This window comes from Astatotilapia calliptera, chromosome 5 (genome assembly GCF_964374335.1).
Source record: "Astatotilapia calliptera chromosome 5, fAstCal68.1, whole genome shotgun sequence".
Classification (NCBI taxonomy): domain Eukaryota; kingdom Metazoa; phylum Chordata; class Actinopteri; order Cichliformes; family Cichlidae; genus Astatotilapia; species Astatotilapia calliptera.
The window spans coordinates 17,710,764-17,730,115 of record NC_137426.1 but is presented as its reverse complement, the minus strand read 5'-3'; the positions used below and the strand labels follow the sequence as shown (position 1 = coordinate 17,730,115).

The 19,352-nt window shown below is 42.5% G+C and overlaps 1 protein-coding gene across 6 annotated transcripts in view; it reads right to left on the bottom strand.

The window, feature by feature from the left end:
• Window positions 1–5: 5 nt before the first annotated feature.
• The window catches only part of kcnab2a (potassium voltage-gated channel subfamily A regulatory beta subunit 2a), a 99,558-nt gene continuing 80,211 nt past the window's right edge, over window positions 6–19,352 (bottom strand). For 4 of the 6 annotated variants that reach the window (XM_026167683.2, XM_026167685.2, XM_026167684.2 and 1 more), the window contains 8 exons: window positions 19,080–19,123; window positions 17,337–17,423; window positions 11,307–11,392; window positions 11,026–11,146; window positions 10,262–10,356; window positions 8,972–9,092; window positions 5,837–5,925; window positions 6–3,868 (listed from right to left, as the gene is read on the bottom strand). In XM_026167683.2, coding sequence (XP_026023468.1) covers window positions 3,779–3,868; window positions 5,837–5,925; window positions 8,972–9,092; window positions 10,262–10,356; window positions 11,026–11,146; window positions 11,307–11,392; window positions 17,337–17,423; window positions 19,080–19,123 — 733 coding nt within the window. In that variant the 3' untranslated portion in view covers window positions 6–3,778. Of the gene's footprint in view, window positions 3,869–5,836; window positions 5,926–8,971; window positions 9,093–9,869; window positions 10,147–10,261; window positions 10,357–11,025; window positions 11,147–11,306; window positions 11,393–17,336; window positions 17,424–19,079; window positions 19,124–19,352 lie in introns of those variants that run through there. The other 2 variants (XM_080301786.1, XM_080301785.1) reach the window with 1 other exon arrangement.

Sequence of the window (19,352 nt, the reverse complement as noted above, 5' to 3'; positions counted from 1 at the left end):
GTTGGTGGTTTTTAACCATTCTTATTTTTATCATTAATTCATTTTCATTGAAGATCATAAGCTGTACATCCTGTCTAAATCTCAGATTCAAGCACAGTGCAGATAGCAACGCCTGCAAAATGAAATCAAAATGAAAAAAGGCAAAGGTGATCACAACCAGAAATATATACAAAGTATGTACAGGAGATACCAGGCTCTCAATACGTCGTCTTCAGGGTGAATTCCACACACTGTTGCATTTGAGCATCATAATGCACACACAACACAAAGATTGCTTCTTTTTGTCAGTCTTCAAATCAATACAATACCGATAGGAAAAATGCAGCATGATGACAAAAATAAAAACAGTTCTCTTAATTCTCTCTACTGCATTAAAGGCTAGAACATAAAAATATATTCTCTGTATAACCTAGAACCTTCTGTAAAATAAGCTCTATTCATCTGTGGGTCTGTTTCATTTGTGAACTAGTCGTTAACATGTTAGAACAGCAAATATGATGAAACTAGGACCTCTTAAAGCATTATTTTCTCCTACATGGGTGAGGGCACCAGACAAATACACACAAGCTTCAAAAGTTTCAGTTATTTCTACGTTGTGCACGTGAAGCTCGTTACGACACAGCATCTGTGTCGAGCGGGTCGGCACGCTGGGACACAACTGATGGTCAAACTAAATGCACAGCGATAAAGTTCAAAGGGAAAGTCTGACATCTTTAGGGGGGGAAATATGCCACGTCGGCATATTTGCTGCACAGAGACTGGAAACAGCCAAACTGCTTTTCTCATCATCAATAATACATTTAGAAAAGAAATGATTCCTGAAAATAAGCGTGTCACGCCTTGCCACTGCAGCCTTAAATTATTTGTTACGTGGATGGAGAAACGGCACGGTCCTCGCTGCCACGGGAGCGCCGAGCCGTCCTCGACTCAGGTAACGATACCGTCACTTCACCTGTCTCCCCTTTCCTCTGCTCCCCTCCATGTGTCCGTTTATCCAGCAGAGCAGAGATGCACCCACACAGATGGTGAAAGGGAGAGCACAGGATGAAAGTGCACACACAGCACGGACTTGACTGCACACTCAAACACCCGATTATGTGTTAAATAAACCAGGTTCCCAACTGAGAGTCTGAAAAGTTATCCTTACAATATCTCAATCAGACAGTCCTTGGTGAACACAGTACGAACCTTTGAACGAGGCTAAAACCCTCTGACTACCCTTATCTGTAAAGCTTAATAATGAATGGCTAATATGTTCTGTACAGAAGAGAAAATGAGTGTCTTCTGGTTTCCAGTCTGTGTGTTGAGCTAATATCAGTTCAGTATCAGACCTTTTGTAATTTTGGGTGAGAAAAAGCACATTTCCCAAAATGTCAGACTCAACCTTTTAAATCTCAGACTTCTTCTCCGCTCCCTGCAGATGGAAATATTAAGACACAGAAACTCCACAGACTAATGAACAAAATGTTCTTATCTTTTTTTTTTTTTTTAAATTCTGAGAAAACAGCATCAGCTTGTGCCTGTTATTATTTACTCAGACTTACAAGAGACACGGCAAATCAGCCGTATTCAGGGATCAACTAATACAACAGCACGGGATTAGTTCAGTTGTCCCCCAATCCCTCACACACTCTCACACTCTCTCTCTCGCACACACACACACACACACACACACGCACGCACGCACGCACAGCAGATCTTGAATCACTTTGCTGTGATTTAGGAGTAATACTCAAGCAAAACCTCATCCACACAAACCCCACACAGTGATGTTTATCCCCTCCACTCTAGCTGAGCAGCTTCACCTCATTCATATCATTCACACTTATATAAGTTATGTTAATTTGCACTTGTTTTTTCCTTCTAAGAATCAACAGTTTATCAACTGTTAGTAAAGACTTGTTATCTACACGTGTTGGTAAGCTTGAAAAGCATCACCTTGTTTGTCCCATAGGTACTGTAGGCTGGGTGAAGAGGGTCCATGCTTAGAAGATGTAACATGCTTTCCACTTGTGCTTTAATCACAGTAAGAGCACCCAAAGGACAACAAATGATACAGGGCGTTGTCAAAATGTTTGCAATAATACTTCTGACGCGTCTCGGGGCGTCTGCCGCCTGAAACAAACCTTACTGATCCTAAAGCACTTAGTTGTACTACGCATTCTGTATATGAAGGACATACTTGTTAACTAGTGTAACAGCTCGGTCAAGTAAAGATACATTATGGAGTAAAGTCCATACCATAGATAGATTACAAGCTGGACAGCACATGCGTCAAGATGATTTCTATAATCTTGTAATAGTGAAACGTTGGGTTGTTTACTCAAAGAAAGAAAGAAAAGAAGAAGATCTTTGGCTCAAGCCACACTAAAGTGTCCACACATGAGACGAAAACAGATAACTAAATACAACCTCCTGACTTTGTGCACGCCAACACACGACTGAAACTGCCTGCTCCGTTCCCTGAGCTGCTGCCACTCGCCGATTAACCAGACACACGACTCCTTCCCCCCCAGTCAGGGAGCAACAAACACCACTTCCACCACTCAGCGGTCCAGTTTATACCGGGGACACATGACCAGCGCAGAGAGGCAGCTGTCGAGCTGCTCGTCTACAAGCCCAAAGCACAGTTTGATGCAACTCTAAATAAGGCAAAATACTTGAACTGAATTTGATTGAGGAGAAGTTTCCATGAGATGTTGAGCCAACACTGATATGAATATTCCCTGTACACCAAAATCCTCAGCCTGAAAAAAAGCGAGAAAAGCGGCCGGGAAGCACAGTGAAGCAGGCCGCTGCGTTTGATATAACACGACTGCAGTTCCTGCTGTTAGGGAGGAATAAACTGCTCATCTCTTCAGTGGCACGCAAGTTGCCCAGACACATCAGCCTGGCTCCTAAGCTCCATCATGGCGGGTGGTTCACTGTAAGGACGGAAGCCCTGATGACTTCAGAACGTCAGAGCCACGCTTACACAGGAGGAGCATCGGAGCAGTAGGCTGGACAAACGCACTGCCAGTGAAGAAACAGAGGATGAAGAGAGGGAATTATGAAGAGGCGATGTGATTCTATAGTGCAATGGCTGTGAGATAAGACTGTTGTAATACCCATCCTCTCTCCTCTTTGAAACTGCCTTCCAACACCTTTACTGACTGTACTAAAGTGCTGATTGAAGCCCGTGAGGAGGCTCTGGTAATGTCGACAACACTTTCAGAGAAATCTTGACGGATTTGGACAGTACACAGGTGTTTGTAAACAGAACGTCCAAACAACGAATGCATGGCTATGGTACATGTGCAACAATAGTTCTCGTGTATTCATACAGCATGAATTTCATCTTCCTTTTAGTTGTATTCGGTTTTAAAAAGAGAAAAAAAAATAGAAAGGAAAAAAAAAAAAATCTGGCTGCCAAGCAAGCGTGTGCTTATTTAATTTTTTTAATAAATGTATTTTTCTCTATAGTTTTAAAATACGTTCAGCTGAATTGAATGTATAACTAATTTAAATATGAGCGCATATCTCTAACCTCTCTTTTTCCATGTTTGTGTCTTTCTTTGTCAATCCTGTCATTTCCAGTGGAGGTGACTGTATTTTTTCCCCCTTTTCTTATCTTATCCCTGTAACTCTAAATGAGGTGCCCTGCGTGGCCTTGGTGTGGCCAGACTCATGCGCCAGGGTCTCACTCAGTAAAAGCTCAAGCAAACAGAGGATCAGGCAAAGGTGGGGCACTGCGGCTGCAGGCCGGGTGCAGCCCTGCCGGGCGGGGCCGTGCCACGCGTTAGGAGCGGTAGTCCTTTTTACTGTACGGCTTGTTCCCCAGGATGCTGTCCACCTCGTGTGTGATGGATGACGACAACTTTGGAAGAACCTACGACACGACAGAAAGACAAGAGGTGAACGCACTGCAGTCGCCATGGTGTGTTGCAGTTTCACATCGCTACCTATAGAGAGTGTTGAAAGGATTTTTACAAACAATCTCAACGTTGCAATCTCCAGTCCAGCTCAAAATCCAAAAACAGAAGTGGCATGTGTTTATTTTTTACTTTATTTCTTTGTTGTTTTATATATTAGCTTTATGCACAAGTTTTTATCTTTATAGAAACAGCGATATGTAAAAAGGCTTCAGTTCTAATAAATTCCAGAAACGTTGGGATGCTGGTAAAACAGACATTTTAGTATTTCATGAAAAATATTAACTCATTTTGAAGAAGACTTTGAAGAAACAGCAGGTAGTTTTATTGGTAACAGGTCAGGTCTAACGTGACCCTGTATAAACAGAGCAGCCTCTTAGAGAGGCAGAGTTTCAGCAGTCTGAACAAAACTGTGGAACAAGTTCAAAATAAAGTTCTTTAATGTAAAATTGTGAAACCTTTGAATAAGAATATGGAGAAATCTCTGTGCGCAGAGGACAAGGCTAAAAATCAGTACTGACTGCCCATGATCTTCACGTCCTCGGGCAGCACTGCACTAAAATCAGGCATTCTGTCATGGAAATCACTGGATGGACTTCCAGAAATCCCCGTCTGTGAACAGAGTTCATCATGCCATCCACAAATGCAGCTTAAAGCTCTCATGCAAAGAAGAAGCCATATGTGAACATGAAACAGGAATACTGGCGTCTTTTCTGGTGCAAAGCTCGACCTGTCTGCAGACAGGCCCAACTTTCCACCAACTGAAAGAACATATTTCATAATGTGTCAAATGTTTTATGTTCTATTGTGAATAAAATGTTTTATATTTGAGATTTGCAAACCATTGCATTGTATTTTTATTTATATTTTACACAGCATCTCAACTATTTTTGGAACTGGGGTAGAACTTTGTAAACAGACACTACATAAAGTATTTATAGTAAAGTAGTGCATCACTGAGCAGAGCAGAAATATGAAAACAGGAGGAATATATTGTTCCTTTTAAACTTGATAACTGAGGAAGCTTGACTCAAAGAATAATTATTTTCAACAAAAAGGCTGTATAAATAAAGATTTATGAAAATACATCACTAAAAAGAAAAATTTATTAAGATATTTTGCCCTTTTTGATAAAAATACAGATCGTTTTACTCTGAATTTCAAAGTGAGGAGTAAAATCTTCTATTTAACCCGAAAAGAAGCAAAATAAAAAAGAGATTAGATGGTAGTACAAATTAAACAGGAACTTTTCGCGTGTAGAGAATAATAAAGTATTTGCTCTTCCGACAATGCAGACATTAAATAAAAAGAAAGAAATAATATTTTTATTGAAACTTCCTGAGAAAGTCTTTCACACCAGGGGCCGTTTCTATTTCAGCGTCTCTGATATAAAATTCTGGCAAAAGGGAAACTGCAGAGCCCTTGGGAAATGTGAGCATAGCATTTCAAACCCGAAATATCAAACGCATTCTGGGAGAGCACACACACACACACACACACACACACACACACACACACACACACACACACACACACACAAAGCATCGGAGTAGATGAGAGTCAGAATGCTTTTTACTTCGGGCCAGACATAATGTGAGGAGGGGACGTAAACCCGCACCGGTCTGAAAACCCCATTAAAGAGTGCATCTTATCAGGAGAGGAGGAAGCGGCTGTGAGCTCATCTCCAATCCCACTGGCAACTGATACTCCTCTGACCTTATTAACTCAGTACAGTAAAGCACCCAGGCGTGCAGCAGCAAACTGCCCAGGAGGCCAAGCCGTGCCCAGGAGAGGAGGCTGCCGCTATGGACTGTAAGGCACGAATACGAGCCCAACAAAGCGGGTCAGGTTGCATTTTCACAAATTAAGCTTCTGATTTGTTTCGCGGTAACACAAGCAAAGCGTACACACACAAACACACTCACCTGGATCGCTCCTATGTTCTCCATCAGCTGGTCGGTGTTGGACGCCCCTAAAAGGACAGAGCTCACCCCCTCGTTCCGTAGGCACCACGCTGCAGGAGACCAGTAAATAAGGATGACACCCCTACCGTGATTAAACACACGCACATACACACACACAATACCCGAGACGCAAACACACGCTGATTACTATTTGTACATGAAATGACAGCCGCTCCCTGATAAAATAAACCAACTGCTATACTATGGCAACATTACTCATCAGGACCTCGACACTCGTTACACTAACGCTGGATCAGCGATGGAAGAACCAACCCACTCATGCACACACCACAATATAAAAATGACTCCTGATCAGATGCTGCTCAATGCCCGCCTACATTACATCAAATTTCAGTACTATACCTTAGCTCATGCCGTGTTGAAAATGTAACTTGGCATAGCTCACTGCAGGTAAACTGAGTCTCGTTGTTGCACCATGACTAAATGATTTGAATGGAAAAAAACCATCTGGTGCTTACTTGGTTCTAAAGTTGTTTAAATACAATCTCAGATCAGAACTGTGTCATTATTTAGCTGAAATGAAATAAACCAAATGCAGAAGCAGCGTGTGAAAAAAACTGAGTACACATCATGATTCAGCAGATTGTAGAAACACCTGTATGAGCATTAGTCTCTCACATCGGTGTGGAGGAATTTTGACCAACTCTTCTTTACAATGTTGACTCTTCCACAGCATGTCTTTATCCCGTCTTCCTTCTCTCACTCAAACCGGTCGCAGCAGATGGCCCCGCCCCTCCCTGAGCCTGGTTCTGCTGGAGGTTTCTTCCTGTTAAAAGGGAGTTTTTCCTTCCCACTGTCGCCAAAGTGCTGCTCATAGAGGGTCATATGATTGTTGGGCTTTTCTTTGTATGCATTATTGTAGGGTCTGCCTTCCAATATGAAGCGCCTTGAGGCGACTGTTGTTGTGATTTGGCGCTGTATAAATAAAACTGAATTGAATTGTTGCTTCAGTTCACTGAGATTTGCAGGCATTTGTTTATCCACAGCTCTCTTAAGGTTGTCCCACAGCATTTCAATCATGTTCAGGTCTGGACACTGATGGATTGCAACATGCCGACTCTTTTTTCAGCCATGCTGTTGTAGATTTACTGCCGTGCTTGGATTTATTCTCCTGTTGCATGACCCAATTTCAGCAAAACCATTACCCGTTAGAAAGACGTCCCCAACTTTAACACCATAATGCTTTAGTATACAGTGGAGCTCATAGCTAACTCAGCGGCTGCAACTTGCTGTGGTCCTGTGGCTGTAAAACAAGCTCAAATCATCATCCCTCCACATCAGTCCTGACATCTGGTATGAAATGTTTGTGCTGTTTTGTTTTTTTTCTAAAGGCAGCGCTTTGTATTATGAACAGACATCTCCATTTCTGGTCTCATCTGTCCAAAGAACATTGTTCCAAAAGTCTTTGCTCAGATGTGGCTTTGGAGCCCTACGCCATGCAGTCATTTTCTTTTTAGCAAGAAGAGTCTTTTTCCTGTCACCACTTCCAAACGAGACATACTTCTTCAGTCTTTTTCTGATTGTACTGTCGTGAACTTTAACATCTAAAATGCTAACTGAGGCCCATGGAGTCTAAGATGTAGCTCTTGGGTTTTTTTTGCAGTGTTGCTGAGCATTGCATGGTCTGTTATGGGGTAAACGTGTTGGGACATTCACTTGTGTGCGTGTGTGATGATTACAAACTGTTATGAAACAGAGGTGATCACGTTTGCTAATGACCAATTAATCAAGTGCCTTTGATAAGCGACCTCCGTTGGTGACTTACCATCTTAGTTCTATAGAACCAGTAAGGGTGTACTTAATTTTTCAAACACTGCTTCTGGATTTAGGTTTGTTAAATATTGACTGTGTAATTTATTGTGTGATGTTCATCTGTTTTTCCTGGTATATATATATTTTTTTCATAAGACTAAGTTCCCATCCCTTTGTAAAGCACAGGTAGTGAAGCAGGAACTTGCAAAAAACTCATGTACAAATACTTCAGAACCATTTTCAGGTGCAAAGCCTGAATAAAAGAACTACATCTCAGAGCAGCTCTCTGCTAATAATGTTCAGAAAACCTGCCTTTTTGTGATCACTGCATACAAATACAAACACACACACACCCCATCCTTGCTTGGTCTGCCATTGTAATTGGGAACTGTATTATGCAGTACAACTGCATGCTCTTGAAATTCAGGAAAATACACTGGTAAGCAGATTACAGTATAATGGAATGAGGAATGCTGCTGTAAAAATGGTGGGATTATGATTCTACACAAATCTTCAATAAACATGAGAATACGGCCAAAAAAAGAAGATCTTCATCGGGAGTGATGCAGGTGCAGACCTTCCCTCAGGCTGCTGAGATACCGACTACATTTGTTTACTCTGTTCTCACACTTGCAGCCTGATTCCTGAATTTACCACCTGCTCAAGGAGTCTCGGGATAAAGCCCAAGGCGAGAAGCAGTCTGTTATTGTTTTATAGTTTTTATTTAATGCTGGAGTGACACAGCGATCTAGAAGACTGCATATAAATGTCCCGTGCTGCCTACAGGAGTGCTGGAAGGATTTATGGTAATTGAGGGAGAACCGAGGGTGTCCACTAATGGCCCGTGAAACCAAATCTATGACAGTGTATTACTGTGTGGGTGAAAAATCTGCTGCGATCTGTGCTGAGATAGGAGACCGACTGCGAGATTTATTCGCCGCGTCCCTCTCGACTGCCACTTTAACGACGCTTGCAGGACTCTGCGTCTTTGGGGTTTGCACATTTACTGCCCGGCAAGTGAATCGATACGAGTCATCCTCTGGATTTATATCTGATACTGTGAGTTCCTGTCCCTTTAAGACGCACTATTTACCTTTCTTATTGCTTTATTTCTTAAATAGTCCCTGTTTTCTTGTTTTTCCTCATAAATATACTTTTTTTTTTTAACTGCACACTTACAACACACACACACACACTTGACAACACAACACACCAAGTGTCAAACCAGACAGCTGCGAGAGCGGTGCTGACCTCGGCCTGTCCGAGGCAGAGGGACGGACAGACAGACAGAAAGAGAGAGAGCAGCAGAGTGTATCTGCGTACCGATGGCGAGTTGGGGCAGAGTGCAGCCCAGCCGCTCCGCGATTGCCTGCAGCTCTTTCAACTTCGCCTGCTGACGCCGGCCCTCCTCGCTCAAGATCTTGTCCTTCAACCACTGGTAGCCCTGTCGAAAACACAGCACACCTGCTCAAAAACACAGCCCTGCTCACACCGCTGCGCTGCAGCTCCTGTGTCACCAGGGCCTGTTTTTAAACACGTGACTCTGTCTCCTGCTGTCTACACCTCAGCCAGGGAAACACAGCTCACTCTATGCTTTTGTAAAAAAATAATAATAGTCAGTTCATTTATAGCAGATTTACAAACATTACAAAAATTAAATATGTTAAAAAAGTGTTAGTTTTGTCCCAGCTGAGTTATACAGTAGCTTTGATATCTAGCTGGTAGATCTAACAATACAGAGGATGTGATTAGTATCACAAGGATTCACTGACTCAACGATCCAAAACACCACAAACATCCACAGACAACACTGAGCCGAACGGGAAGCAGCACATTCAACATAAGTCACCAAAAGTACTGCACGACACCAAGATGGAGAGCTTGCTTCATGAACCGGCAGAGCTCAAACCAACAATCAGTGACACACGATCCACAGAAACACAACATGCCACTCCAGCACAGAGGGACAGAACACCAATCAGGTGTAAGCTTATGTGTTGAGCTGTCTTGGATCTCTTATTTTTAAAAGTCTGCATGCTGAATGCTAAAATATATTTCAGCATCACAACATGACATGATGGAAAGTGAGGGCTGCTGAGTTCATCTGTCACAAATACAGGATTGAATCCCTGAAGCCGCGTCTCCTCTTTAATCATTTTTAGTAAAAATGGACGTTTTGTTTTCTTCTTCTCCTGACACAACACACTGAATTGATTCCCGATTCATCTGCCAATTTATAAAGTGAAACATTTTTATTTTTAAAGTGTTGGTATCTGTAGTGTCAAATAAAAATTCACAAGTCAGCACGCACATGTGCCGCACTATTATTGTTGTGAGCGTAGGTGTTTTGTGGTCATTTGCGTGGACTAAAATATATTAAGCTGACACCAACTGACAAACAGTGTGTAGCAGCACTGCTTGTGAAGCGGTACGCAGTGCATGGCGTCGGCATGGCACTGAAAACACACAAGGTTACAGTATGTGGTGAGTAACAGAACCTGAAAGACACAAACACACACAATAAGCAACCAGCAGTGAAACGCAGCACAGTGACAGCGGCACAGATGATCAGAGTGGGATAAAGAAGGAGCACAGCGAGCGAGGCTTGTCTACCTTAAGGGAGGCCCGCGAGTAGGGAGGGACCCTGCCATCGTATTTCCCTGAGATGATCCCACAGGCCAGCGGAGACCACGTCATGGCCCCCACACCTGAGAAGAGAAACATGTGATCACCACTGAACAATTTTTATCAGCCTTCAATAAATTTAAAAAAAAAGGGCTGAACTTTGCTGAGTTGATGATGACCATTTCTCTACTTCTCTTAAATCACACTGACTGTTCACACACTTCCACAGCATGTCTTTTATTCCGTCTTCCTCCCCTCACCCAAACTGGTCGCGGCAGATGGCCGCCCCTCCCTGAATCTTGTTCTGTTGGCAGTTTCTTCCTGTTAAAAGGGAGTTTTTCCTTCCCACTGTCGCCAATGTGCAAGTGGGGTCATATGATTGTTGGGTTTCTCTCTGTATGTATTATTGTAGGGTCTACCTTACAATATAAAGCTCCTTGAGGCGACTGTCTGCATTGAATTGAAGCTAATAAAGTTATATGACAACACAAACAAGACTTTAACCAGTTATAATCAGAACTGCACTGATCTCCAGTGCTCCAGGAAGTAAGAGAGAAGTTCTCATGTTACATTTCTGAAATGCTTCCTTTTATTTTCATCAGACCCGAGATCCAACACCTGGCTTCAATTTAACCTTGTGTGTCCACATGTCAAAAATCCCTCTAGCTCTGTGGGTTTGTGTAAAAAATAACTTTTGTAATGCTTTCATGGATCAATTCTCCACGTGGAGGCACAAACGCACCACTGCTCACCTATCTTATGGAACAGCTCAGGTAGCTGCACCTCCACTTTCTCTCTCTGGAACATGTGGTACTCTGCCTGCTCGCAGATGGGGGGAATCTGGTTGAACTGTCTCGCAACAGAGTACGCTTCCTAGAGAAAAACATGCAAAGAGTTACATAATACAGCAGAGTATGTAAACATTTTGTATTGGGAACAATACTGAACAAGAATAGAAATAGTAGATAATGTGAAGCTGGAAATAACTGGAACTTGTGAAGATAGAAGGAATGTATTTTGGACTGAGTCTCACCATTATTTCCATCGGGCTCCAGCGGGATGTCCCCCAGTACATGGCCATGCCTTGGTTTATCACATGGGTCATTGCTCGAACCGTTTCTGCAAGTTACACACAACAAAGATGAGGACAAAAAACCCCAAGAAGTTTCCCACATTTTTGGTTACACAAACAAACATCTACACATAAACACACTGTTCCACTGGTGGATCCGGTTTTTGATCTGCAAAATGTTAAAACTCTGGATCTGAACACAAAAGCCCGACCCACGTGTTTAGGCAAGGGCAGCCAATCAAAATAAAGGTAGATTGTTAGATTGTAGAGTGTTAAATGGCTTGTTTCAATGCTGGATCAAGGTGTAGTTTAAGATAAACAAAGCTGCTCGAGTGGAGTCCAAAAATAAAAATATGTAGCTCTGGCAGCAGCACCATGCTCTCCCGTGTTTTAAATGCACCTTAGAACAACACGCAGCAACGCTACACATGAGCGAGAGGAGGGAGGTTTGGGGTCTTCACACACCCCTGTTCTCTGCTGGCCATCGGGGCGGGGGGGCTGGGAGGAGGTGTTGGCCGTCCGATTGGGATCTGGGATGCGGGGCCTCCCTGCTGCTGCGGAGCCTGGGGCGGTCTGCTTGCCTCCACCCCGGGGGAAAGGGTAACATCTCCTGGGCCTAGGTGCCGTTTCCCCCTCTAGGGGCGAGGGTACCTGGACCTGGGGTATAGAGTTTGTTTGGGGAGTCTGATTGTGTGTACAGTGTCCATGTATGTCTATCCCTACGTTGGGTGAGTGTTAAGTATTTGTATATGTGTGCATGAGGGTGGAAATGCATGTTTGTGTCTGTGTGTGCCTGTTTGTGTTTATATGTCAGGTCGGGTCTTACACTCCACCTCTCTGGGAACTCCCAGGCCCTCCAACGGCCTATCTCCCCTCACCAGAGTCCCTGCCGGTAACTGATGCCCTCAGGGGTCGGTGCGTTGGTGGTTCTTGGTGTCCGGGGCTGGGCGCTCAGGTATGTACCAGCTCGCTCCCGGTGACTACTTGGCGGGGCCTGGTGCCTGTTGCTCAGTCAGGCCTCTTCCGGGGCAAAGGGGGGCCCCCAGGCCTGCGGCTCGGTTCACTCTGGCACAGCTGGCTGCCGGCAGAGCCGGCGGGCACGCCACTGCAGCCCCCTCTGGCTTCTGCTCGGTGGCTACTGAGTGACCCCTCATCTGGGGCTCTCCTCAGCTCTTCCCAGGAGGGTGGCACGGATGCCCCTCCGGTGGTCCTCCTTGGGCTCTCGCACTCTGGGGCCTCTGGATGTCTGGAGCCTGGATCTCCTCCATGCCTGCTTCATGCCCTGGGGGACGGGGTTATGGCTCTCTACATCCTCTAGCAGACCATTACATGGGGAAACCTTTTGAATACAAGCGCGCTGATCCACACAGGTGTGCACACGGGTGTTCACTGTTCATAGACATAAACTACACCTTTATTGGCTGCTATTTCCAAGCACATTGTGCGCTGTCGGTCCTGCTTGCTACACAACAACATTCAATATTTAGTATTTACTGCTGTTTACGCTTAGCTAGATTAACGTGATGGTGTTGTGTTTAGTATGTTGCTCTGTTTTTTTTTTGCTTGTTTTCTCTTCTTTTTCTCTCAACAGGTGATCCAGGAGATTTTTGTTTTTCTTTTTAAGTGCCCTTTCTCACTGTCCCTCTTCCCTTCTGTTTTTCTTTTCCTTCATCTTTCTTTCTCCCTTTCCTATCCCTCAGTCATGCCTGTCCCGTCTGTAACAACTGAAAATAAAATAAAATAAATAATAACAACAAAGGTTAATCAAATGAAGCAATATGGCAAGGCCGTGATGATCCATTTGGCAAAGTAAATCCATTGGGTATCCTTGTTGGTCTTCAGACAACAATTCTGACGGCTAAAGAACCAAATGGACAGGCAAAAAAAAAAATGTAGCTTAAAAATAAAAATAAAGAGCCGGCCTTATAAAAGAAAAAGAAAAAACCCATTAACACTCGTTTCACCCTGTGGTGTTTTCCGCAGCATACAATACCTCAAACAGTGTCCTGGTACTCTAATTTATGTGCATCTGCTTGTTCTTTCTTCTTCTAAAAGAAGCACTCGTTATCATTTGCAATCCAAATGGCCTCGGCCATTCAGGACAGAAGTGGAAAAGCTGATTATGTTAATCAGAATGGAGCATGATTCACCCTGATGAGGATGACATCTATTCATAACAAGGCACTTGAATGACATTAATGTTTAAAAAAAATAAAAAATCCTAAGAATCTGTCAATTTCGATCTGCAGCGGGCTGCAGAAAGGAAATCCAGTGAAATAAATACGAGACGACGGCCGTATTTGCACCACTTCAGATCTTTAATTGTGCCTCTTCAGTGGTTTGACAAAGTGGACTACAGCTTATTTATTTTAAGCACAGATGGTTAGAAAATATGTCAGGGGTGATTTATTTTTCTCTTTAATGTGATGACTGGATGTTGCAGAGAGATTAATCTCATGTTACTGTGTCAACACAGCACTGCATTTGATTTAAAGCCGTCAGGTGGGAATGTGTTTTTAAAGCATGCATGCTTATGTGTATGATAAGAGAGATTTGAATAAACAAATGATTCTGATAATTATGCTAAAGATTATAACATAAAAATATACATTAGCAGAGGCATGATAAGAGAGCCATGGCACTCAAAGAATCCTGATTACACATCCGCAGTTTAGCTCCTGTCATAAAAGAGCCAGTCAACAGCTGAAACTAGGATATACGACCCAATCAGTGGGTAATGTTGCATTGGCACAGTAGAAGTCTATCACAGGCTTCTACTGCACATCTGCAACCTTAACAAAGATGTAGATAAGTCAAATTACATTCATGCAAATAAGCTTTAAGATTAGATTTGTTCAGTGGTTTGTTCAGTGGTTGTATGGATATTGAAATGCACTCCCATTTAAACAGTTCTTTTATAATCTTAATGACTAAAAGTCCCATTTTAACCCCCATTAAGCAACATACATTTATACAGCACTTTAATTACCTCATACCCACGGCATATTCAGAATCACCAGTTAACCTAATGGTCTTTGTACCGTGGGAGAAGGCATGAGAGAACGCACACAGGCATAGGTGGGGATCGAGCCGGTTATAAGCTTGTTGTAAGGCTACAGTGCTAACCACTCGACCATCATGGCCATCCATGATAAACGGCCCTGAGCCATGAAGGAAGAAATAATGAGTATTTTTTGTGAGCATCAAAGAAGTTGATGAAAAGCCCTTTAACCCTCATTCTAGGCAAAGCTTTAAAGCAGTTTTTGGTTTGACTTGGTTGCTTTTATACAAGCTGTTTTTATGTAACATTAATTAATTTGTTACATTTTATGTAACAAATTAACGATATGGCTCTCTCCTCACCACAGACAGCATAAAAGATGTAGCTTCCAGGTCTAAAAAGCAAAGGTTGATCCTTAAGTAGCCTAAGCCTAAATTCACTCTAATGGGCATCAGGGGGCGAAAGCTGTGGATACTGAAAGACTGAGCCCTGTAGAAGTCGCGCAATCTGATATCGTCGTGTTGGTGTTGTTCCAGGATCAACATTGCAAGTGACCAATCAGAATGTTGTGACGTCATACTTTTGCGACTTCGGGAAAAACCGCCGTAAAACAAAAAAAACTGTACTTAAGCTGCGAGAAACCGCCTCTGTCCGCCGATCAGCGGACCCTGACCCTAACCCTTTAATAAACACTATGCAGCATTGATATTGTCCTTGCAACATTGGAATTTCATAAATGCACAAATGGCTTGGCGCGCCAAAGAATAACGTCACAAGAATGTGATTGGTCACTTGCAATGTTGATCCTGGAACAACATTTACTATGCTGTTCCAGGAACAACACCAACACGACGATATCAGATCATCTGTAGAAGTCTATGGTCTCTGTGTTTCAGAAAGGTACATTACCCAGCACATGCGCGAATGCTAATGACTTGTAATTGACAAATCGTTATCCAGTGAGTTGAGTAGTACAGCAGTCCCCAACCCCCGGGGGGTCCATGAGTCGTTTGGTACCGGGCCGCGTGAGTTGAGGCTCAGGTGTGAAATGTATGGTTTTCAGCGTTATTTTGTTATCGTTTTTATCGTTAACTCAGTTTTCCTGGGTCTTTTCACGTTTGTTATGAATAAATCTTCTTTTTTTCGGTACCGGTACTAGTTTTATTTTGTTGTATTTATCCGCGACACCTAAAGGCCGGTCTGTGAAAATATTGTCGGGCATAAACCGGTCCGTGGCGCAAAAAAGGTTGGGGACCGCTGGAGTAGTAGGTGAAAGCAGTTATTTTTATGTATTTATTTGATGTTACATAGGTAGGTGAGTGACAAACTATTATTGCTTTTAAATAGGGCTTTTCGATATAATGATATATATAAGATGACGATATGAAAACGTCTATCGTTTCATATTATGCTATCGTTTGTTTTGTGGTGTTGCAAAATAAACTGTTTACGTCAATATTTTTCATCGTTTTGATGGTCACTGTAGAATTTCTTAAAGTTCTCTCTTTCTCTTATATTTAATATAACCACACTATGGACGGACAAACGACTGTTCTTATGCGTTGTCGTTAGCAACAACGACGGTCGTGTGCCTCCGCTGTCCGCTTGTTTATTTTCCACATAAACCTTTCAAAATAAAGCTGAAGATCCTGTTGAGATTTTTCTAAATCAACTGAATCACGTGAAATAGTATGCTGAGTGTTTACAGATGAGAAGCTAAAAAGAGCCGTCAGGTGCTAAAAAATAAACCTTAGAAAAAGTTTTTCCCCCGCAGCACGCCGTGTAATAAATGGTCACAAAGAAAATTGCGGCTGTTTCAACTTATGTAACACTCGACTCCAGAGTAGATGGTGCTACCAGCATGTTGAGATGTTTATTGCTGCCTCTCCTGTTTGAGGTGGTGGTGGTTTTTTTTTTTTTTTTTTCTTAAGGTGGCCTGAATGGGTTGGTCATGTTTCAACGGCAGTTCTGATGAAAGATGCTTATCCCAAATGGTGTGTGGAGCCAGGTGGCATGAAGATAATCATCTGTAGTGTTTCATGTGCAGTGTGTGTAACACGTGTGAGAAATTAAATCACAGAGCTCCAACTCAGCTTGTGTGTGTGCTGTTGAGCAATATCTTGCGTTATCTGACTGTAATTTCCGTCTTTTTATCGATCTAAGTGATAACTTGTTTGGTTCGCCTGCAGACCAAATATAAAAAATGTCAGATAGCGATCGAAGCGTCCCAGACAAGAGAAGGAACACGCATATAATAAGACGGGCCCTATCACCCATCAATAATCCATCACACTGATGCACTGTTTCTCATAAAAGAGTCGAATAGACCAAGCCTCTCATCTTGGGAGTGTGTGCTTGTCTTAAGGGGTTTACTGTGTTTACTCTGACAGTAGCTGTTCACTTCCTCTTCACCCTGTTTACCCCTTCAGCTACTGCCAGCATAAAATACACCAGATGGCTTTACCACTACAGATTGGAAGACGCATATTCAAAACTGCCCATTTGAACTGTGTGCAATCTCTAAAGGGCAGAGGGGCGTAAGAATTGCCTCAACCTTTACATTAAACAACACCAGCTACTTCTGCTCAACAAGATCCTGAAGTATTCTGGAAGAGCCAGCTTGAGTGAAGTAGCAAACTGAAGGCAGAGAGATGGCCCCTGACCGGACTACAACCCGAAGAGGAACTATAACACGGGAGCAGATGGATACTGTGTGACCAGCTGAGCCCCCACACAGTTAGCACTCTGCCATTTAAAGGTCTTCAGCATCCGCATCCATCCTCATTCTGAGTGTGGAGGTGGAAGCACCAGGACAACAGGCAGCATTTAAAAATAGATGTTTCAGTTACAAGAGATTTGTATATCCGAGTCTTCACGTTGCAGTCGTCATAGAGACAGAAAGAATGCCTTTTCTCTAAGCACAGTATGACAACAAGTGATAAAAAGGTGATAAATAGGCAGAAAAAGGGTAGAGACAATAGAATTGCTACCTTCCATTGGTGTATTAGGGTCCGGTCTGTTCGCGAAAACCACATCCACGTAGTCTAACTGCAGTCTTTCTAAAGAGGCTTTTAAACCTGGAAAATAGGAACCACAGTTGAGCAGCAATGGTACTGTGACTGCAAATATCAAAGTGTATAGAAAAGTAGTGCAGAGGATTATCAAACTGCATACTTTAAATTAGAGCTGGGCGATATGAGATTTTTTCATATCACGATATGTTTTTTTCATTTCAGGCGATAACGATATCTATCACGATATAAGCCAAATAACTATATTTGTAAGATTTAAATGTGCCGTTGCTCACAAGTAAAATGTGAAATAATCAGCAGCTTGTTTTTAAATATTTATTTCCCATAATAAGTTCAACAGGGTAGATGTACTTAAGGAACATGAGACTTTTTCAGATAAATAAAGGCAAATATTGCAAACTACACAAAAGGCAGCCGCTAAAGCGTTTAAGTTTCAAAATAGAACAAATGAAACAGACTAAATTGTCAATTCCACTTAGAAACAAAATATTAATTCTAAAAATAAATCTTAGTTTGTTTTACAGAAGAACAGACAAAACTGACTAACTTTTGTCAATATCAAATAAACTGAGAACTAAAAGAAAATTCTCAATCTCTCCTTGTTGTATAGCTTAGCTTTTCAAACAGTTTTAACAGTTACTTTAGTCTGACAAAAGCCGAATGACGAATTAGCGCTTCCAGTCAGAGACCGAGGCTACGTCCACACGTACACGGGTATTTTTGAAAACGGAGATTTTCCGTTTTCGTTTTAAAAAATAATCCCGTCCACACATAAAGGCAGAAATGAAGGAAAACGCTGCTATGAACATGCCAAAGCAGCAGGTGGCGCTAGATTCCTAACCGTGCAGAAATGTTGGCCAATCAGAAGTCTAGAAGCCTCGGTGGGAAAAAGTAAACAAAGCTGGGGCATAGAAGCAGAACAGAGTCGTATGTGTGGAGGGACAGTAACTGTGTGTATATGTAAGCATTTAAACACTGCAGAGAGTAGAATTAACAGTATTGTAGAAATTCATTTCACCGAAACAATAACGTGGCGCACAGTGTGACGCATGCACCAGTTTATTGTATTTCCAGACTTGCTTTCGGCACAATTTACAGTGCACGCTATTCTGTTTTTTGTCAGACTTGAAATAGCCGAAATACCTTCACACTACGGAACTTCTATGGCTCTTCCGTTCGACAATCTCTCCGGCATTGGAACCATCATCTGTTTTCTCTTCGGTCACGCTCGGTTGATTTTTCTAGTCGGCACACTCATTTCCTCCATTATGCGCTGGCTCCATTACCTGCTGGCTGCTTCCCAAACAAACACATGTGCGGCTTGGCACTTGTGCTGTACGTAACAAGTGACGCGACGTGACACTGCGGCTGTGATTGGTTCGGCTCTGCGCTACTGAATTTGGATCGGCTGACCTTTTTTTTTTTTTTTTTTTTTTTAAGAGGACAAGAGCGGCGAGGTCTATCGCGATAGCTTAATTTCTCTATCGAGTAAAAGTTATATCGCGATACATATCGTTATCGTTCTATCGCCCAGCTCTACTTTAAATGGGTTACTGACTGTAGCCAAAACTTTTCCAATAACTCCAGGGGAGGCGTTAGTTTTTAAAATGAAGCTTTGATTCCCTTGACCCAAAGCTATTAATTAATTTTGTTGTTGAAGTGTCAACATTTAATCCAATAATACGCAGCACTGCTACTTACCTTCTATAATGTGTTTTCGGGATAAACCTCTTTCAGTTTCCGCTCTATATGAAAACAAATACAAAAGAAATGAGAGTGTGTTTGACACCATTATTTAAAATGTGACTGGTACGGCTCCTGGACGGTAACATAATTTCATTTTATCCTTTATGAAATATGAGCGATGTTTCCAGCTTTATTGAAAGCACCTGACAACAGATCAGTTTGGATGACACATGATCCCATTACCAGGAGCATCAGGATCAAACAAGTCGAGAAAAATTACACGCGAGG